The following is a 23,636-nucleotide window of genomic DNA, read 5'->3' on the forward strand; positions in this document are numbered from 1 at the left end:
TCACACTTAATAAACTTACACTTAATATATTATTCAAACAGAGCATATTATTATGCTTACCTTTCTCACAATCCAATCAATATTTATCAATAACCCCAAAACGATCTTTTACTTTTAGATAGTAAACTCACTTCTTGGAATTTATCTTAAAAATTAATCAAATATGTAGACCAAAATTATTTGCAATGATTTTCATAATATATTATTTTTAATAGTAAAAACTAGAAGTCATACAAAAATGATGACATTTAATGACATTGGTAATGTTTTAAATATTTACATTTGGAATCTTCATGTTAATAATTCTTACTATATGAGAATGGAGCATAATTTGGTTAACTCTATATTGTTTGATATTTAATTATTTAAAATTTGTCATTAGAAACCATATTGTAATACACATTTCTGTACATATATCTTCATGAGGTTGGAGAATCATACTGTACTATACTACTTTGATAGAATTGTCTTTCTATTAATATTATTCATTTCTATATTGGTGTACTTGTATTTTTAATTATTTGTATGAAAAAATTTCTACTAAAGATAGTAAAAATATATAACAAGTTGCAAAGAATTTTCCTAATTAGTTATTTATTTAATAGTAGATTTTTTTTCTTTACACATTTCTCTATTTACCAAATTTTAAATAGTGATTATGTATTGCTTTAATAAACATAAATGTCATTATCAATAAAAACAATGTCAGTGGTTGGCACTCAGAATTTAGTTACAAAATGTATTTTACATAAGTAACTTACTACTACTATCTTTGAATTATTATGGTGAATCATGTTTCTTCTTGAATCAGGCAGGAGAACATATTAGGTTACATAATGTGATTACATATAAACAATCAAAATCATCTATTAATTTTAAACTGTTTTAAAAACTGAATGAACTAACCTTGCATAAACATTGTACAGATTGTATTTGGGGAGTTGACTTTTGTATGATGTGTTTTTTAAAAACATATCAGTTATCCAACTTTAAATGCTTATTTGTATTATATACAAAATGAATCATGCTGCAATACTACTAATAAAAGATAACATGTATTGAATACCGATTGTGTGCTCTTCATATATACTAGATCTTTTGGTCAATGCTATATTCCTAGTTATATATGAAGAAACTGATGTTTAGGAATCAGATTCTACATGTAGAAGTTGTGGAATTAGAGAATATTTCATTGTGCATATTTTTGCCACACTATAAAAATAATTACATGAATAACAATGAGAACAAGGAAAAAGAAAATGTCTTAGAATTTACTGTGGTGATAATTGTACAACTCTTCTTCATATGATTGAATCATTGAATCGTATGATACGTGGATGAAGTTCTAATAAAACTGTTATAAAAAAAGAAAATAAAAGAATAAAGAAATTGATTCCCAGAAAGTAGATTGTGGAAAGTATCCTGCTAGTAAGTAGCAAGGAAATTATTCAAAAACAATTCACAACAAAGCACAGTTTCCTTCCACTTCACCATAAGTAGTGATGCAAAACTTCTGAAATACTCATATCTGCTGGCAATTTAATGTTGCAATTCATATTTTGAAACAAAAATTCCAAAAGCTGAAATATTTCATGTTGCTTCGAATGAGGTTGTGTGAATTTAAAACCCAATCTGATTTACTTTCACTAAACAGCAGAAGTGAGAAGTAAAAGCCAAGGGACATACTAATATAAATGTCAAATGGAAAGGAGATATGGAGAAAAACAAAAAGAGTTTAAGATACATACTTGAAGAATGCTAAAATATAAATGTCTTAAATAAATTAAATTCCAATCTATTGTCCAAAAAGGAGAATTTTGCAAATATTCATATAAGTTCCAAGTTTTGACTTTTCAAGAAAGAAAAGTATATATGGCCAGAATGATGAATTTGCTAACAATGTTCGAAAATACATAAACATTATATTTTAAAAGTTATAGTGGAAAAACACACTTAGTTGGTAAAATTTGAATTTGATTATATATTTATAGCCCTGTGTTGAGCCATATTGTTACAACAAACAAAGAACCTACCATGCTTTAATCACACAACACCTACCTTAACTTTGGAAGAATAAGAATGGAATTAGTGTGTTATAAACACTAGGTATGTATGTATTATGTACCCAGACAAAAGTTAGATGTAGCATAATGATATGCATATTAATATGAAACTCAGCTATTTAACGATGTTGCTTATTTAGAACACAGCCAAAACAGTGATAACAACCTTTATTTTACAACCCAGCTGCTTTGGTTACATATACTATTAAGTTATTTCATATATAATTTCACACATTATATATAAAATTAATAAATATAAAATACAAATATCTAACACATTAGAAGTAAAAAAAATATATAGAAGGAAATAAGTGAGATTGTCAGAGGAAGGTGCCCTGATCGAAACAAGAAGAAAAAGTGACAGCTTTCTTTAGGACAAAGTAGAAGAAAGGAAACTCATAACAAAACAGAAGTGAGAAATTGTTTAAAAAGGAGTCTTAGATTCTTTAGTAAAGGGAGAAAAAAACCAATATGCCACATCAAGCTGGAAGTATTGCTTTATTACAGCTTAAAATCATAATTAATACCATAATGAAAACAGTCAAATACATAAATTTCTATTATTTTCAATATTCTTTAGTGAAGAAGAGTTATGCTTAATAAATATTTCTGCTTAAAATATTGAAAAAGAAAATTAATTGTCAATGTCTCCCAATAATGGAATTAAATTTTACTAAAAGTTTTTAGTTGCAAGAATAAAACTTACCAGCTATTGTTAGATATATATTATCCTCTTTAAAAATATCCATCAACAGTGAGATGGATTATTTGGTCTAAAAAGGTTAATATAAGGATAATTTGAAGTTAAAAACAATGTAATACTACTTAAGAAAAAACAGAAAAAAAGACTAACCAATCTCTGGTGACCATAAAATTCTTTTTCAATATTAACGATAAGGAAATAATTCTGAAAACTGTGTGGCAAAAAAAGAGAATTATATAAAAAGGCCACACAATCAGGATAAGTTCAGGTTTTTCCATCAAAACCATTCATGCAAGAAGACACTGGAATAATATATTCAAAATATTGAACGGAAAATTGCCAACCACTCTAGCAAAATTGTTCCTCAATATACTGAGATAGTGGATGAACTGTGGGCCTTTGCTTGTGCTCTCACTCATTTCAGGAACATTTTGTTCTAACAACCTGACATTCTGTGATGCTCACTCTCTCAGCACAATCGCTGAAGACAAAATGGTTGCACAAGTAAATGTGGTGAAGAAAACAGATGGTGCCTGGCTATAAAAAGATATAGAGTCCAGGGTCTTAAAGGCTTGAAGTTAAACAAGCAGCCATCCAGAAGAAAAGCAGCAAGCCCACATGGAAAAAGCATACTAGCCTGTGTGATCATGAGAAGCTGCTAGGACAGGGTAACAGGCATCAGAAGACCCAAAACAAACATATAAATAAAAAAGCAAAAAACCATTGTTGAGAATGAAGGGGGTCGGGACAGAGACTCAAAGCCCATATGTCAACAATGGGACCTCCTCTCACAGAGGGGTTACAGGGATGGGATGAGTCAATCAGGGTGCAGTAAAGCACCGATGAAGCACACAATCCTCCACTGGTTCCTTAAGGCTTCCTCATCCCCCACTATCATGATCCCAGTATTGCCTTTCACTGCAGGCTAGACTGGAACATGAGCATATGTACAGCTAAGAGATAAGAGTCTATGACACACGGAATCTAAGAACAGGAATGTGAATAGCAATATCAGAAGTGTAGGGGGAGATGGGGAGTGGAGGGGAGGAAGGGGGAACTAATCACAAAGATCGACACATGACCACACCACACCCCGCTTCCAGGGGGACAAACAACAGAAACCATGGGGAAAGGGAGACAGTGGTTGGTGTAAGATATGAAAACAATAATTTATGATTTATCAAGGGATCACAAGGGTGGGGCTGGGGAAGAAGGGAAAAAAGAGGAGCTAATACCAAGGGCTCAATAGAAAGCAAATGTCTAGAAAATAATGATGGCAACATATGTACAAATGTGCTTGACACAACTGATGTACGAATTGTTAAAGGAGTTGTAAGAGTCCCAAATAAAATGATCTTTAAATACAAAATTTTAAAATATGAGGGAGTAATATAAATATTTACAGAAAAAGAAAAACAAAAGCAATTTATAAAAACATGATAAGCTTTGCAAAAATATTAAAAGGAATTCTAAGGACAGAAAAATCTATAACAACAAGGGAGCAACCAAAAAATATTTAAAAAATAAATGATCATGGAGCAAATATCCCACTGAAGGATTACTCAGAATGAAATGAAACCAAGTAAATTAAAACAAGGAACTGTAGCAATATTATGCTATAAATATAATAAGTAAATAAATAAATAAGAGCAGAGAGTACAGAGCAGACAATAAATGGTTGACCAGGAAAGTCATTGAACCATTCACAAAATACAGCAAACTACTTTGAAATTGAAAAGAAAACCACACACGCACACATACACACAAATAATCTACAAATAGAAAATTAAAACTTCAACAAAACAATCAAGATGAAAATCTTGTAAACAAGACAAAGAATAGGATAAACATGCAGAAAAAGCAAAGAGAGTATCAACAGGACAAGCAAATAACAACAGGAAGACAACATAAAAATCATCATGAAAACTAAAACAAGTAACATCATAAAAAATTAACTAAATGACATCAACAAAGCCATGTTTGTCAATAACATCACTGAATGTAAATGTACTGAATTGACCGGTTAAAAGGCAAAGACTAATATAATTGATTTAAAAAAACACATGAATCTTTAATATGCTGTTTACAAGAAATGCACCTTGGACTTAAAGATAATCATAGATTAAAAATGAAAGGATCAGAACAAAAAATATGAAGCTATTGGCAAGCAAAAGAAAGTTGGATTTGCAAGATTTATCTCAGACAAAATAGAAATCAAAGTTAATGACATAATGAAAGACAAAAAAGGTCAGTACATAGAACAAGAAACCATAACCATAATTAATATATTTATGCATAAAATGAAAAACCTTCATGTGTTTTGATGAAAATACATTAATCAAATTCTTATTAAATGAAGAGATAAATAGATCATATTATGACAGTAGGATTCTTCAAAACATCACTTTCAACTAAAGATTGATCAACTGGAATGAAAATTTTAAAAGATACAAGGAAATTAAACTCTTGTAGTTTTCAGAAGGCATTATTTTATACATTGAGAATCCTAAGGGTCCCACAATAGAAGCGATAAAGAAGTTTGACAGAATATATCAAGATACAAAATTAACAAGCAGCAATCAATTGAATTCCTATACACCAGTGATGAGAATACTGAACAGATATCAAGGAAATCGGTACCATTCATAATAGCCACGCAAAACCTGAAATAATTAGGAATAAACCTAGTCCAAAAAACAAAACTAACTGCATGAAGAAGAAAACTACAGAACGCCACTACAAGAAAGCAGAAGGCCTCAACACAAATAGAAGAGTATTCCGTGTTCATGGATCAGAAGATTCGCTATTGTGAAAATGTCAATACTACCTAAATCAATATACAAATTCAATTCAATCCCGATCCAAATTCCCTTTCTTTAAAAGAAATGGAAACACTGTTTACCAACATTATATGGAGAGGGAAGAAGCTCAGGATAGGCAAAGAACTCCTCACAAAGAAGAACCCAGTAAGTGGTCTTACACGACCTGACCTCAAACCCTACTACACAGCCACAGTTGTCAAAACAGTTTGGTACTGGTACAATAATAGACACTCAGACCAGTAGATCAAGATAATAGATCCCCCCTATGATGCAGGCTGGACCTGATCTGATTTCCAAATTTTTCTATATTTTTGGCTTGTATTATTTTGTTTGGCTTTTATTTGTTTGCATTAGAGTGTATCTTAGAGGTGTTATGTCATTGGAGGTCATCCTCTTGAAGCTGTTATATTCTTTTCTGCTCTCAGTATATAAAACCCTGGATTGATGAACCTATAGGAACAGCAAGTAGAATAAAGGGTGCTGGAGGAGGAAGGTACAGTGATGGGGGACGGGAGGGCTAAAAGGGAGATGATGTTAAGGAGTCCATGTAGAAAAAGAATGTTTGGAAACTGATTGTGATAGCAATTGTGCTAGACGGGAATGAAATATGGAATGATATGATACATGTATTAAATCCCAACTAATAAAATAAATAAAGAAAAAATAAAATAAAAACACACAAAAATATCAAATAATAACCAAACAACTGGATCACATAAATATTTACAGGTCACTTTACCCAACAAATATTCATTTCACTTTCCTCTTTAGCATTTACTGAATCAATTTTAGAATAGACCATATTTTAGGTCATAAAGCAAGGATCAATAAATAAAAAACATTGAGATAATCAATCAATGGAGAAAAGGCACTAAATAAAATTCAACATCCATTCCTGATTAAAAAAAAACTTAACAAAATAGGCATAGAAGGAAAATTTCTCAACATAATAACAGCCATATATGGACAACCAATGGCCTGAGTCTCACTGAATGGAGAGAAATTGAAATCACTTCATTTTCAAATTGGAACTAGGCAAGGTTGCCTTTATCATGACTTTTATTTAATATAATGCTGGAAGTTTTATCTAGAGCCAAAAGACATCAAAATGAAATTAAGATTACCCATATAGGCACAGAAGAAAAAAATTCTTTATTTCCAGACCACATAACCTATTTATAGAAAACCCCTAAGATTCAACTCAATAATTGTTTGAACTAGATGAAAAATTCGGCAGTGTAGCGGATTATAAAATCAGCATAAAGAAATAAATTGAGTTCTTATATATGAAGAGTGAAATAGCCAAAAATATATAAAAAGAACAACACCATTTTTAATAACTATACAAGAGAAAATATTTAGGAATAAATCTTACCAGAGAAACAGAAGACTTATACAAATAAAACTACAAAATACTCCTTCAAAAGTCTAAAAGCAACGTACACAAAGAGATCAAGTTACCATATTCTGAGATAGGCAGACTAAATTTTGTGAAAATAACAATATTCCCAAAATTCCTTTACAAATTTACAGCAATTGTGATCCACATCCCACTACAGTGTTTTGAGGAAATGGAAAAACTAATTACCAACTTAAATAGGAAAAAAGAAACCTAGGAAAAATAAAACACTATTAAAAAATAAAACCAAAGGAAGCTTTTCTCTCCCAGACTTAAACCTACTAAATACCCATGACAATCTAAACCTACTGGTACTGGTACAACAATTGAAGACAAATGGGTTAAAACAGAAACCCAGGAGTATAACCCAAAATCTAGGGACCTAAATTTTAACAAAGAACTAAAACACTTTACATGGGAAAGAGACATGGTGCAGGAAGAATGGGATCTTTACCTTCAAAAGAATAAAACAAGACACATGCCTCACAGCACGTCCAAAAACGAACTCTATATGGCTCAAAGAATTAAATATAAATCACACAATTTTTAAAATCAGTTAAATAATAGGGACAAAGTTAATGACCCCAATACAAGGCATAAACATTCTACCAAAAATAATGAAAAATATCCACACCATAGAAGACAACATAAAGAACTGGGGCCTACTGAACATACAGAAGTTGTGCACAACAAGAGATTTCATTAAGAGTCAACAGAGAATCCGCAGACTGGAAAAAATATTTAGCGATAATACATCAGATAAAGAGTTAATCTCCAATATTTAGAGAAAAAATTTTAAATGGGCAAAAGACATGAACATGCTACCAAAGATGACAACCAGACAGGTCAACAGGTATATGAAGAAATATTTATGTTCATGAGCAATAAGAGAAATACAAATTAAAACAACAATGAAATATCACCTTACCCCAATACTCCTGGAAGAATTAAATAAAACAGAAAATAAAAAAATTCTGGAGAGGATGTGGAGAGATAGGAACACATTTATATTTCTAGTAGGACTGTAAAATTCTACAAACATTTACATATCAGTATGGCACTTTCTTAAAGAAATGCAAATCCAAATATTATGATCCGCACTCTTTCTGCTGGGTATATGCCTTAAAGAAATTAAGAGTACAATACCAACAGACATGTACAGCTATGTTTATTGCCACAATTTCCACAATAACAAAATCATGAAAACAAAAAAAAAACCACCTATAAAGGGCAGGAAAAATAAGCTCTGGCACATTAATACTATGGAATTTTATGCTTCAATAAAAAAACAAAGATAATTTTCTTAAACACCACAAGACACAAAGATAGAGGACATTATGCTTATCAAAGTGAGACCATCTTATAAAGCTATATTATATCACTTATGCACATCAAAGGATATTAGGAGAGTAAAATAAGAGCCCACAGATTGGGAAAAAAAAATTTTATCAACAACACATTGGACAAGAATCTAATAACCAAAATATCCAAAAATCTACAACAGTTTAATAACAGAAGACACAATTAAGAAGTGAGAAAAAAGATATGATCAGACAGTTCAGCAAAAATGAAGCACAAAAGGCTAAAAAACAGTGGAAAACTGCTCACAATCACTAGCCATTAGGGATGCAAATTAAAACAATGAGATACCACTTCATACCCACAAGGTTAGTTCAATTCAAAAAACAGAAAACAAAATGCTGGAGAGGATTTGGAAAGATGGCAACTTGTATACACTGTTTGGTGGACTTCTAAATTCATACAACCACTGTGGAAGATGATATGGTGATACTTAAAGCAACTGAGAACATGAATTCCATACAATCCAGCAAAACCACTATTAGGAATATGCCCCAAAGAAATAAGAGGCACAACATAAGTGGATGTAAGATACCCCATATTTATATCACCACAGTGCACAATAGCAAGAAACTAGAAGCAACCCAAACGCCCAGTAGTAGAAGAATGGATAAAGAAACTAAGGCACATCCACACAATGGAATGTTATACATCCTAAAAAACAGTGATGAAAGCATGCAACGCCGCATGACAGGAAAGGACTTGGAAAGCATTATGCTGAGTGAAGTCAGTCAACCACAAAAGGACAAATATTGTGTAAGTGCACTACACAAGGAAAAAACACCCATTAAACAAATCTTAGAAACCTATTCCCAAACAAATATCTGCCTACTGGCCATTCACCATATATTATTCCACTTCGTGCATTTCATAAGAGCCACGCCGAAAGAGGAGACCTCACATTGACTGGGGCCACTCCTTCAAGAAGGTGGAAAAGAGAGAAGACCATCCACTTGATGCTATACAACATGGAGGCAAGGCTGCGACAAAGAAACAGGCCTTCCACAGGAATGAGAGCAGAACCTTACTGGAAAATCCAGTTAGGACCAGGGGAAGGAAGCATCTACATTTGAGAGGAGGCACGGCAATTTTGGTTGGTGGATGTGGTGGGCAAATGGGGAGGAGTAATCTCATATCGGGAAGGGATGCTGAACAATAATTGTAGGAAACCTAAATGAAGAATAAACTCAGCTTGATGATCCTGGGTAGACACCTCAAATATGTTTCTACCCAACTCTTGGTGAACCACGCCATGAACTAAACTATAATGACCTTGGACTCTGGCCTTACAGCGAACATGGCATCCCCCAAGGACCACTAGCTAGGAAGATGTGGAAGCCCAAACTGAGTGAACTTCAAAACTAACTGTCGGTACCCTTGGGCTTAGGACGGAAATACTCTGATCACAGAGGAAGCATATAATGGCCACCCCAAGACTGTAGAAACGGCAGGCATTGGACCTTGGGAGGGAACCATGGCTTAATGTGTGTCCAATGAAAAGGGACCCACCACCACCATATATTTAATACCTCAGTGCTTGCATTAACATGACAGGTTTTAATCTGTGAAGCAAGGATCTGCCCTTGTAAGAAATGATACAGGGAATTTTCTCCTAGCACCAACTCCCATTCTCAATGTAAACAGCTCAATTGCTTAAGAAATCAATCTGTTCAAAGCAAAACCTCATGGATTGCAGTTCAGACTACACTCGCATAAATTCCTCATATAAACAGTACCTAAAATTCTATGCCATTAGGTAATTTACTGATGTTATCAATGCACTCGATTTATACCCCAGTGGGATAATGGACAATGCTTTTCTCTTTGGGTTCTTGGTGGGGGTTTTTTGGGGGGGAGGCATGGGGGTGGGGAAGCTGGGGGTTGTTTGTTTTTGTTTTTTGTTGTTATTGTTGATTTTTGTTTTTGTCACAATATGACCACCGAAGTAAATCAGATTAATTTATAACTTGTGGACAAGCAGATAGATTCTGGGCTCGCATGTAATTCTAGCCCTGATCCAAGAGGGGTTAGTACTTATAACATGGCACTGTTCAAGACTAGCCTTCATGAAGAGGTTAATGAAGATAAGCGTGCTGCAGCAAAGTGTGGGAAGAAAGCAGATTGTACCCGACTATTAATGTGAATACTGTCTGGCGTCTTAAAAGGCTTGTATTGGATGGGGAAATAGATCTGATTGTCTACATTTATAGGTTTAATATTAAGGTGGCAGAATGACCTTGGGCCTCTACTCAAGCACTCCCTCAGTGCATGAATACTTTCGTTTATTAAATTGGTACTCTATGATGCTCACTCTCCCGACACAACTGTTGAAGCCAAAGTGGGTGAACAAGTAAATGTGGTGAAGAAAGCTGATGGTGCCCAGCTATCAAAAGAGATAGTGACCGGGGTCTTAAAGGCTTGAAGATAAACAAGCGGCCATCTAGCTCCGAAGCAAAAAAGCCCACATGGAATAAGCATACCAGCCAGTGCGATCACGAGGTGCCAAAGGGACCAGGTATAAGGCATCATGCAAAAAAAAAAAAAGAATATGTGTGTGTGTGTGTGTGTGTATACCACATTGAATGAAGGGGGAAGTGCAGAGTGGAGACCCAAGACCCAAGTGTTGGCCACTGGAGATCCCCTCATAGAGGGGTTTAGGAGAGGAGATGGGTCAGTCAGGGTGCAAGGTAGTACCGATGAAGAGCACAGCTTTCCCCCAGATCCTGGATGCTTCCTCCCCCCAACTACCATGATCCGAATTCTACCTTGCAGGGCTGGATAGGACAGAGGTTGTACACTGGTACATATGAGGGCTGGAGGCACAGGGAATCCAGGGTGGATGATACCTTCAGGACCAAGGGTGTGAGGGGCGATGCAGGGAGAGTGTAGGGTGAGTGGGTTGGAAAGGGGGAACTGATTACAGGGATCCACATGTGACCTCCTCCCTGGGAGAGGGACGGCAGGGGGAAGGGAGACTCCAGATAGAGCAAGATATGACAAAATAACGATGTATAAATTACAAAGGGCACATGAGGGAGGGGGGAGCGGGGAGGGAGGGGAAAAAAAAAGAGGACCTGATGCAAAGGGCTTAAGTGGAGAGCAAATGCTTTGAGAATGATTGGGGCGGGGAATGTATGGATGTGCTTTATACAATTGATGTATGTATATGTATGGATTGTGTTAAGAGTTGTATGAGCCCCTAATAAAACGTTTAAAAAAAAAAGGCCTGTATTCAAACAAACAGTCATCAAAGCAAGGCATCAAGTAAATCCACATGGAAGAGGCACACCAGCCTGTGTGTCCCAAAGATGATGATAACAAAATCTAATTATTATGAATGGAAATGTATCAGAGCTTAAATTATGAACACCCAATTTGTAAAAGGCTATGGAGACCAGTGGTACCCCACACTCCATCTGCAGACTAGCTACTCAGATTAAGGCTCTGGTTGGTCTTCTATAGCCATAGGCGAGGGACTAGACCAGCTTTACTCTCAGACAGAAATTATTGCAAACTTGATTATGGTGTTTTGAACCGTGGTATAATATGGTACTTGGTCAGATGACCTCCGTTTAACCCAACCTGAATATTCCCTAGGCGCAAATATTTCTCACTTGTTCCATAGCAGAAATTTCTGCTCTGGCTTTTTAAAAAAACTTATCTTTGGTTAGCATGGGTGGAGGAAGAGTTGTTGCTTAGGGAGCATGGAGATTATGTTAATGGTGATGGAATAATTTGGAAAAGGATATCAATAATTGTACAACACGAGGAGTATAATCAGTGGCACTGAATTATACATGTAGAAGTTGTTGAGTTGGAAAATCTTTTGTTGTGTATATCTTTAACACAACTTAAACAATAATTATAAGAATAACACTGAATATAAAGAAGAAAATGATCTAAAATTGATTGTGGGAATGAATGTACAACTCTTCTTGATATGATTGAACAATTAAATTTTATGATATGTGGAAGAAGTGCCAATAAAACTGTCTAAAAAAAGGATATTTTCTCTAAGACTTTCTTTTTCTCTTGCCATCTTTGTTTTCTTGCTCTTTTGCTCCCTTTACATGTTCATGTTCATATGTTTTTACCCTTGTAGGTTCTCCTTGGGATCAAGTTTTTTAGTACAATGAGATGTTTATTCTTTTAAGATGAAAACATAATGGAAACTATATTTTAAATATGAAAGAAAAGTCTCTTTTGAGTAGAATATATGTTTATCTATGAAAGTATGGGAGAGGGAATTTTCAAGTGATGAGTTTATAAACAACCCCTCTTCTGATCGAAAAAAACCACAAAATTGTGTTATTATTTAGATATTTTAAAAAGTCCAACCCACTGTTGCTGAGTCAATTCTAACCCATAGTGACTGAAAATAGATATATATGCACCTAGATAGATAGATAGATAGACAGACAGACAGACAGAGAGGGAGCTAGATAGAGTTTCTGAAGCAGTAAATATTTAAACGAACAGTTATCCTCATCTTTCTTCCAGCAGCTTTGGATCATAGACCTTGAAGTTAGCAATTCACTGCTTACCTGAGATGACTCCCTGTTTAGGTTAGGACTGGATTTTATACAATTAAGCTCTTCGGGGATGCAATAAATGGATCTACTTTACACTATTGCTTATTTATATAACATTTTACTTATAATGTTATATTACATTAATTTTATCTTCATTTTTATTGTTTGTTTTAGAGTTCACATAAATGTATAAATCTGTTTCAAAACTCACATAGTCAAGCACAAACGATGGAGTTAAAATATAGTAATGAATTAGAAATATGAAAGTTAACAGTCTAAAATAGAACTGCCCATGAAGGCCTTTTCAGCATTGTCATGGTAAAATAGAAGAAAATTACTGAAAAAGGAAAAAGAATAAATATGTAATATGAAATGCAATATCTTCAACTTGAAATGTACATTTTGATATTACTTTTTCTAAGGTAATTAAAAATCTGCTCTGAAGTTTACTTAAGGTATTTCAACCATTCATAGGAGATGTTTCTGAGTATTATTTCTGAGCTCAGCAAATATGAAATAGACCTTCTGTATGCTTTTGTCCTAGACATGCTTGGTGAAATAAGCCCTTCTTTGAAGGCAAATATATTGTTTAATCATTGAGAAATGCATTCTTCAAAGAATTCTGCTTATTAAAAGATTTTTACCTTAAAAGCATTGGAAGGTAAACCAGCAGAAAAATAAATTTTAAAACAGATGTCCTTTCTCTTTCCCAAACTTGCCTAATAATTGTCAATGATGGGAAATATACTAATCTTCAAATTGCTATGATTTCTTGCCAAGAAAATTTGTAGCATGTTCAAATAGGAAAGGCTCAGTGTACCCAATAATATCTGTGATGAGTTCAGATATATTTGTCTCTTTTTTCTGTCCCAGCACTTTTATTGGCACTCTCTTCCCTTCTTTATGACACCTACCATTGGCTGTCACAAACAGATAACAGCAGTAAGTTTTCATAGGTGAATGGCTATGGTTGTGATAAAGGAGTGTCTTGTTCCTTACTTGCTAATTCATTTAAGTACATGCATTTTACTTTAAAATGAGGATGAGGTATTTATAAAAGGCTATGCTTTCCTAAAAATATAAAAAATACTGAAGCCACAATGTCTGATGAAAAATTAGAACAGAGCAAGAAAATATGCTAGGCACGTAGTAGACCCTGTTTATGTCATTTAGTTCAAAGAACTGGGACTTCTTTCTTTCATCATTTTATTGGGAGCTCTTACAGATATTATAACATAATTCCATTAGATCAGGAATAATTATACAAATGTTGCCACCATCAGTTTCAAAACATTTTCTTTCCTCTTGAACTCTTTGATATCAATTCCCTTTTATCTCCTTCCTCCCCTCCCCTACCCCTCAGGAACCCTTATTTTTAAATTATATATAATATATTGCCATATCTTATACCATCCAATTCTGTTATTTGTTCCCCTGGAGTGGGGTTATAGCGTGATCATTGCTATCAGTTCCCCCTTCCCCCATCCACTCCCTTCTCTTCCTGTACCCTTAGGGAATTGCTACTCCCATTACTATTTCTGAAAGGTTTATCTATCTTGGATTTCATGCATCGAACAATCTTATTTATACAAATGAACATACACAGTTCTATCAATATTAATTAGGTAAAACTATGACCATAACAGTAATGGAAGGAAATATTAAAGAACTAGAGGATAGTTGTGTGTTTCATCAGTGATATATTGCACCCTGCATATATCATCCCTTCTATGTGGTTCTTCTGTGAGGAACTGTCAAATTATTTTACAGGTGGGTTTTGGATCTCCACTTTGTTCCTTCACATCAATTTTATTGCTTATTTTTGAATTTCTGATAACTCTTCCCATTGACACCTCATGGCCACACAGGCTGGTGTGCTTCTTCCATGTGAGCTTTGTTGCTTCCCAGATAGATGGCCGCTTGTTTAACTTCAAGCTTTTAAGACCCCAGATGCCACATCTTTTAATAGGTGGGCACCATGAGGTTTCTTCACCATATTTGATTATGCACCCATTTTGCCTTCAGCAATTGTGTCAGGAGGGTGAGTGCAATACATTGCTACATTATTAGAACAAACTGTTCTTGTACTGAGACAAGATTTAAGGAGAGACCCAAAGTTCATCTGCTTCCTTGTTGTATTTATATGTATAAATATACTTATCTTTATATAATTACATGTACACATATATTTACATATACACTTCTATATTTATACCTATACATATAATTTTTTACTTTCTTTCCTCCTTCCCCACTATCATGTTTATCCATTATTTTCTACTCAGTAATTTTTCTCCGATACATTTCAATTGATCAAACATATCCAGGACTTCTACACCATCCTCACCATCAATTTTAGATCCCTTGCTATTCACTTGTCCCTGTCATTACCTCTTCCTCTACCTTGCCCCACCCCACCCCCCAGCCCCTGGAAGGGAATAGTCAGTCCCACTGCTGACTCCTCGGGATTGCTTATCCTGCTTGTCTTATATAGGTAGACACCAACAGAAAAGAGAAAATGAGAGAGAGAGAGAAAGAGAGAGGCCATACAAATAGTTCCGAATCTAACTATTGTCCTGACCCAGAGTTAAATAGCAAGCAGGCCTATTTAAAGCAGGCCTGTTATAATCCATCAGTCCAAACAGAACTGGGACTTTTTAAAGGGATGATTACAACTGCAACGTTTAAGAGTTACCAAGAAACTTGTAGAAGCAAGTAAATACATACTAAAAGATTAGCTCCCTCTACCTCTCAAATATTAATATTATTTTGCCAGGGAAATGAAGTTGTTTATAAACTTAAGGACTTCATACCCTGAATATTTTTTCTCATGTTAAGAAATAGCACTTCACTTGTAATAAAATTCTATAAATTTGAGAGTGGAACACCTCAATACTTACCCTGACTACACTGAAGTCCAGCTTAGTCTCCTGTGCACACTGTAATATGAGCTGAAAGCAATTTTTACTTTGATTTGTCATCCCATTTTCATAATAACGCTGTAAAATCCTTTGTTGTTCTACAGTAAATACAGAACGTAGATTCATCTAAAAATAAAAGAAGATACTCTGAAAATTGGAATAAATATTGGGTATGTGTAGAATTTGCATGCTTTTGATTTTCAATACAATTTCAGTGCTTCCAAGCCAAGCTGCAAAATTTCTTTAAGTAAATTAATCACTAGTATTGGAAAATATTTAGTGTGCTGAAGGGAGAAAGGTTCTCAATAAATATATATATACCTTATGCAAAGTTACTGATTTTGCTCAGAAAATGGAACAAGTTTTGACAAAAAGAAGAAAGCAAAGAAAAATGACCAAACTCTTATCTGTTTAGTGTCAATGTTTGGGAGAAAAAAGGCTTCCACTGAAATAAATATTTATGGCTAGTAAAGCCGGGGATAGAAGTAGACATCTGCAGTCAATTATCAACAAGGACACTTACTGTTATTTGTCAAACAAGGCATATGTTAAATGTCTTACAGCCAGAATCTGCTTTCTGGAACAAAGAGCATTTTCTGAAAATATTTCCTCTATCCAAGTTAAAGGGGTTTTAAGATTTATATATATATATATATAAATATATATATATATAAATATAAATAAAATATATATATAACCTTTCTTTTGAAGTTTAAAAATGAGCAGGAAGACTTTGTACCTGTGCAAACATCTTTGCTTTAAGCAATACTAAGTAAAATAAAATAATTATTTAAATAACTATAGGATATAAATAAAATTCAAAAGCATATGCTAAATGTATTTTATTTGATACTAAAAATAAGACATAAATAACATTTAAGTTAAATGAAAACTACCAAAATTAGATAAGAATTTAAAACAAAATGTTTTGTTCAAACTGTCAAGAGGCAATATATACTAATGAAAAATAACTCTGGGAATATCACAAATACAAGGCAGGCCTATCTATGTCTCTTTTAAAAAGAATAGTTCTAGTAGTATGTTTTAAAATGAAGGACTCTTGTAACTGAATTAAGGCAATCTCAGGTTATTGTTAAAAGCTATCAACCTGAAATTATTATTACCAAAAGTACAGGGGAAAAAACTTTCCCAGGAAAAGTAATGCTTCAAAATTAAAAGAAAAACAACAGCAAAAATTACTACAACTCAAACCAAACAGAAATCTTTCTAGCATACCACACAGGAAACCAATAAATACACTGAAGTGAAAATAAAAGATTAATTGCTTTCTCTAAGTATTTTGAACAACGAAGCCATACAGGTATCGACTGAGATTTGTTCATCTGGACTCCTTTCTTGCTACCCAAGTATTTCCCTACCTAATGTTAATAAGATCATAAGTGAGAGAGAGCACAAAGAAGGTTTGCACAAAGTGTCCTTTGTAGATAATGCCTTGAAGCATAGAGACAAACAACAAAATCTTCACTATCTTTCTTAAGGGGTTTTCATTCACCAAATATAGACGTATAGACCCATTATCTGCAAATGGAGCAAAATGTCAAGGACTTGGCACGTGTGGGTTTGAACAATAGCCTACAAAGCAATCTTTATCATCTTGTCTTCTAGCTTTCAGAACAATTTAAGGGTTTGTTTGTTTGTTTTTTTCCTAAATGGTTCAACGAAAATCAGGAAACCAGTATATGAAGGGCAAACACCCAAAATTCTTCTCTAATTTTGTGAGGTTTAAAAAGTAAGGTATATTGCAATGGATTCTTAAGATGTTGATAAATGTCCATTTACTGATACACAATCAGTGTAACAAGGGCTCTGATACTTCTCTTTAGACTAGTAACTAAAAAAATGCCTACTGTGTAAGGTATGGGAGGATCCCACAATTGTCCTAACACATATCCTAATAATATAAGAATGTTTTCATATTAGCTGTAAGTGTAATTGTTACACTTCTTTGCATATGACATAAACCTCACAAAGCACAGCAAGTCATTCCTCACTGATATCAATAGTAAGATATATGGTACATAACTGAATACTAAACAGATTTTTGGAGTCTGCAATTCTGCCTCCAGACAATGCTGGGACTTTCTCAGTTTTTCCTATAAAATCAGTAGCAACAGAAGTTTGCTCAAGGGATCTATTATCTTTCTTTCAACGTTCTACAAACTAATTATTTGCCACAAAAATTAGATAAAATCAAGAGCAAGAAAACTTACTATTATCCCTTTCCACTTGTTACCTTGAACTGTGAAATGGAGAGATATTCAAAGGTTTCACAGCCAATCTTTCTAATCATTAACAACAAATTAGGAAGAAAGTTAAGCACCTTTGTTTTTAAAGTTAGGTTCCAACTTATTTTGAAGATAACATGGTATTTCATTGGTTTCATAGAAATTGAGGTCCACTGGTTTGAGGTAGGTATGTATCCCTTACATACTGGGATACAAAAAAAGTGCTTATCCCAACATATCTACTCTAATACTTTCACGGTGAAATGCACTCAGCACATACAAGTCCAAAAGAATAAGAAGATCTGGTTCTACTCTCAGCTATTTATACCATGATGATGCCCTGCATATCTTAGTCTATAAAATGTTGGATTCTGTCTAAAATTCTGAGTTGTTATAGATAAATTAGGATATTCAAGCTAATTTATTTTTAATTGTAAGGCATCATAGAGTTGTGAAATATTTATATTTTTAACATAACTAGGTCCTTCATCTCATCTATCATATTCAGGTATGAGATTTCTAAGATTTCTCTAAGTTTTAGGATTCTATGTTTTAATGAACCATTGAGAAAAGATAACTTATGCAATACCATATAGTTTTTCAACCCTCACTCATAATAAAGAAATTAAAGCACAAAAAATATATATATCTTATCAGCACACATTTTCCTGTGACAAACTATTCAAACATACAGTGGGTACAAAGAAACTATATGTTAACATATGTTTAAGTGTTGTTAATAAAACAAAGAAACAACTATGATGTTGAAGATACATTGAATCACAGACACCTAGTTGTGTCTTCAGAGGCTTTATCAAAAGATAAAATGTGCTGCAGGCCACAGCTATGTATGCAAATGCACAATGAGAACATAGACTGGAAGATTAATGTGTTAGTCTGGGTAGACTAGAGAAACAAATCCAGGGAGACTCACATGTGTATAAGAGAGAACTTTATATATAAGAGCAATTGAATATTGAGAAAATATCCCAGCCCAGTCCAGATCAAGTCCATAAGTCCGATATTAGCCCATATGTCTAATACCAATTATAAATTCCTCTTCAGACTCACAAAACACACACAATGATATTGAATGCAGGATGATCACCAGCCAGTGGGTGGAAAGTCTTATGGATCCAGTGGTAGTTTCGCATCTCAGCTCTGGTGTGGGTCTCCACATGGCTCCTCCAGTCCCGGGCTCTGGCTGAATCAGCATAGCCCCATCAGGCTCATTATCAGTAATGTCTCACAGAGAGTATGCCTGTGTCCTGCCTCCAGTGAGCTCTTTATCTCCTTAGTGACTCCAAATGAGGTCATCAAGCTGTAACCTGACTGACAGGCTAAACTCTATCCCTTTACCCTTAAGTCTCAAATTGACAACAGGTTATGTAACTACCACAAACCACCCCTTGTCAATGTGACACTTTTACACAACTCTTTAGTCATATATAATTGTCAAATAAACAATACTAAAATCATATCTGTACCTAACAGGATAAAACTAAAATGCATGCAATTCAATAGGTGAAAAATATCCTATGCCTAACAACTGTAGTTAAGTAACACCTATACCTTATTCCTATAATCCTATGAATACATTGCTCCATTTATGAAAGTTGTGAGCCAGCCACTTCATGTCTTTAACCGCCCAATTTTGGGAAGGCAATTTTTATTCTGCCCACTTAGATCAGCCCAGTGCTCTGAGGAGATAATCATATTCTTTGATGTGAAGAATCTTCATTCCAGTTGGAACATTGTGAATCTGCATCCATAAGCAAAGTCAAATCAGGACAGGTCATCCATAAAGTCTGCAGCAATCTGCACCAGTTCACAAACTCAAAAAATCTTCTCTTCATCTGGTCCGAGTCTGGTCAGCTCAATGTGGGCTGCCTCACTTAGCTTCATTAGGGTGCCCATTGGTCACCTCGCCTGTAGACCATGTGCACTGTCATAAATTCTCAATAAGTCTAGCTCCCTTGTGCTAGGTCATGAACTTCATACCAGTCAACTGGTTTCCGCCTTTTCCTCTAGTTCCTGTAAACCAGGTCCATGGGTGGCAGTGGCCAGACTTAGCCCATCTCTTTATTGCTGCAGTTCTCTCACTTCCAGTCAACAAGTGAATCCAGGTGGTCACCTAGCAAGCAGTTCAGCTTGCCCACAGGCTCTCGTTAACAGTTCAGTCCTAGAGTGGACAGTTTCTTCAGGGCTACAGATTTTTTCCAGTTTCTTCCCAAAACCAGTAGTTCAAGTTCAAAAAGCCAAAATTTCCTTTTTCTTCAATCTGTCAACAGCCCACTAAGCAAGTGTCTTGGAAAGCAAATGTCCTGAGTACTCCAAAACACTGGGTGGGGACAATCCTATCAGAGAACTTCTTTGAAGGCATGTCCTAACCCATTTAACAATACAATTTTAATGACAGAAGACAATTGGGCTGACAAACTCTCTATTTTCATACTTCCCAATAATTATTTCTAATATCATTATATCAATAACATTAACATCATATCAATAATAATAAGCAGAAGAAATCAGGATTAACAAAGTAGAAATGATCCTAAACTCTACTCTTAAAACATTCAAGTTCAATCTTTATCTAAACAAAACCATTGATACAAAGTATGGGATTAGACCTCTGACAGCATCGAGCCAGAGCCAGGCTTTTTGTTAGCCATTTTCTCTAAACAGTATGGTCCTCTGAGCTCAAAATATGCATTAATCATATTCATTTTTGCCATTTCATGCAGGAATAACCAAAAACAACAACCAAACAAAATAAACTTTAACTTCCTATATTCTTTCCAGAAAACAACCAAGTGAACTGCATGGCCGTATCTGACCTTTGGCTAGCCAAAGAAGAAAAACTACCATGAGACAGAGGTCAAACAATTATCCACTCTCCATCTTTATTTTTTTTCTCTAGTACCCCACTCCCAAGGTGCCATAATTGGTTAGTCCAGGTAGACTAGACAAACAAATCCAGGGAGACTCATATGTGTATAAGGGAGAACTTTATATACAAGAGCAATTGAATATTGAGAAAATATCCCAGCTCAGTCCAGATCAAGTCCATAAGTCTGATATTAGCCCATAAATCCACTACCAATCTATAAAATCCTCTTCAGACTCACAAAACACATGCAATGATGTTGACTACAGAAAGATCACAGCCCAATGGGTGGAAAGTCTTGTGGCAGTAGAAGCACCTCAGTGGTGGGGTGGGTCTCCATGTGGCTCCTCCAGCTCCAGAGCTCTGGCTGCATCAGTGTAGCTCCATCAGTCTCATCATCACTAATGTCTTACAAGGAGTGAGCACGTGTCCCCCTCCAATGAGCTATTTATCTCTTTAGTGCATCCAAATGAGGTCATCAAGCTGTGACCTGATTAACAGGCTAAACTCCACCCCTTCACTCTTAAGTCTCAAATTGACAACAGAGTATGTCACTACTCAGTTTAAGTATGCTTAAAACTGGAAAATTCACAGCTCTTTAAAATTGTTTTATTTTGTTATAAAAATTCCTCTAGCCCAGGTGGCGATGAAGCATGGTAGTAGGGCAGGAGGAAAGTCAAGGGAGATGGAGGAAAGAGCTAGGAGTCAAAGGGCATTCATGGAGGTCTAGACAAAGACATGTACATGCAAATATATATAGGAGGATGGGGAAATAGATCTGTGTGTCTATATTTATAGGTCAAGTATTAAGGAGGCGGAAGGACCTTGGGCCTCTATTCAAACACTCCCCCAATGCATGAATACCTTCTTTTATTAAATTGGAACTCTATGATGCTCACTCTCCCGACACAACGGCTGAAGCCAAAGTGGGTGAACAAGTAAATGTGGTGAAGAAAGCTGATGGTGCCCGGCTATCAAAAGAGATAGTGACTGGGGTCTTAAAGGCTTGAAGATAAACAAGCGGCCATCTAGCTCAGAAGCAACAAAGTCCACATGGAAGAACACACCAGCCTGTGTGATCGAGTGGTCCCAAAGGGATCAGTTACCAGGCATCAAAGAACAAAAAATCATATCATTGACTGCACACCTCCATGATAGGATCGCTGAAGACAAATGGGTGCATAAGCAAATGTGGTGAAGAAAGCTGATGGTGCCCGGCTAATCAAAAGAGATAGTGTCTGGGGTCTTAAAGGCTTGAAGGTGAACAAGCGGCCATCTAGCTCAGAAGCAAATAAGCCCACATGGAAGAAGCACACCGGCCAGTGCGATCACGAGGTGCCCAAGGGACCAGGTATAAGGCATCATGCAAAAAAAAAAAAAAAAGATATGTGTGTGTATGTATGCGTATATATGTGTATATGTATATATGTATATATATATATATATATATCATATTAAATGAAGGGGGAAGTGCAGAGTGGAGACCCAAGGCCCAAGTGTCTGCCAATGGAGATCCCCTCATAGAGGGGTTTAGGAGAGGAGATGGGTTAATTAGGATGTGAGGTAGTATCGATGAAGAACACAGCTTTCCCCCAGATCCTGGATGCTTCCTCCCCCCAACTACCATGATCCGAATTCTACCTTGCAGGGCTGGATAGGACAGAGGCTGTACACTGGTACATATGAGGGTTGGAGGTACAGGGAATCCAGGGTGGATGATACCTTCAGGACCAAGGGTGTGAGGGACGATCCTGGGAGAGTGGAGGGTGAGTGGGTTGGAAAGGGGGAACTGATTACAAGAATCCACATGTGACCTCTTCCCTGGGAGAGGGACAGCAGAGAAGGGGGGAAGGGAGACTCCGGATAGGGCAAGATATGACAAAATAACGATGTATAAATTACCAAGGGCATATGAGGGAGGGGGGAATGGGGAGGGAGGGGGAAAAAAAAGAAGACCTGATGCAAGGGGCTTAAGTGGAGAGCAAATGCCTTGAGAATGATTGGGGCAGGGAATGTATGGATGTGCTTCATACAATTGATGTATGTATATGTATGGATTGTGGTAAGAGTTGTATGAGTCCCTAATAAAATATAAAAGAAGAAAAGAGAAAAAAATGATTAGGGCAAAGACTGTACAGATGTGCTTTATACAACTGATGTATGTATATGTATGAACTGTGAAAAGAATTATATCAGCCCCAATAAATTGTTAAAATAAATTTAAAAAAATAAATAAAAAATTGGAAAAAAAAGTCCTCTATACTCAACTAAAATTTATATGATTTTAAAGGATAATACTTCTAAATTCCTTAAGTCTTTTCTGCCACAGAAACTGCAATGGAAATAAATGCTCAGAGTCATTTTCAAGACAAAAGCAAAAATCCATTCTTTTAATAACATGCATAACAAGTCTATGAGAGATGAAATTTTCTGCATTCGCAAAGACTAGGACCATGAAAAAAAAAGCTCAAGTCAATTTTTAGTTTGTAGATTGTCAAAGGAGTTAGCATTTCAGCAGGAATTAAAATTTTTTGGATCTTTTCACCAATAACTACTAGATTTTCTTTTCAATATTTTCAATAGCATCACTTTGTAATCGTAATCGCAATTGTATATACCTGCGTGATGATGCACACCACAGTAAACATTTCCACATCTTCAACTCCAATAAGTCACAATTTCTTTCAAATCTCTGTATACAAAA

General features: G+C 35.1%; 1 protein-coding gene across 2 annotated transcripts in view; it reads right to left on the reverse strand.

The window, feature by feature from the left end:
• The window catches only part of HDX (highly divergent homeobox), a 246,619-nt gene that overhangs the window by 174,162 nt on the left and 48,821 nt on the right, over window positions 1–23,636 (reverse strand). The window contains exon 2 of one of the 2 annotated variants that reach the window (XM_075539088.1): window positions 15,779–15,925. The exons of the other annotated variant lie outside the window; for it this stretch is intronic. Within the exon in view, the coding sequence (XP_075395203.1) occupies window positions 15,779–15,925 (147 nt within the window). The remainder of the gene's footprint in view (window positions 1–15,778; window positions 15,926–23,636) is intronic. 2 annotated transcript variants of the gene reach the window in all.

This window comes from Tenrec ecaudatus, chromosome X (assembly GCF_050624435.1).
Source record: "Tenrec ecaudatus isolate mTenEca1 chromosome X, mTenEca1.hap1, whole genome shotgun sequence".
Classification (NCBI taxonomy): domain Eukaryota; kingdom Metazoa; phylum Chordata; class Mammalia; order Afrosoricida; family Tenrecidae; genus Tenrec; species Tenrec ecaudatus.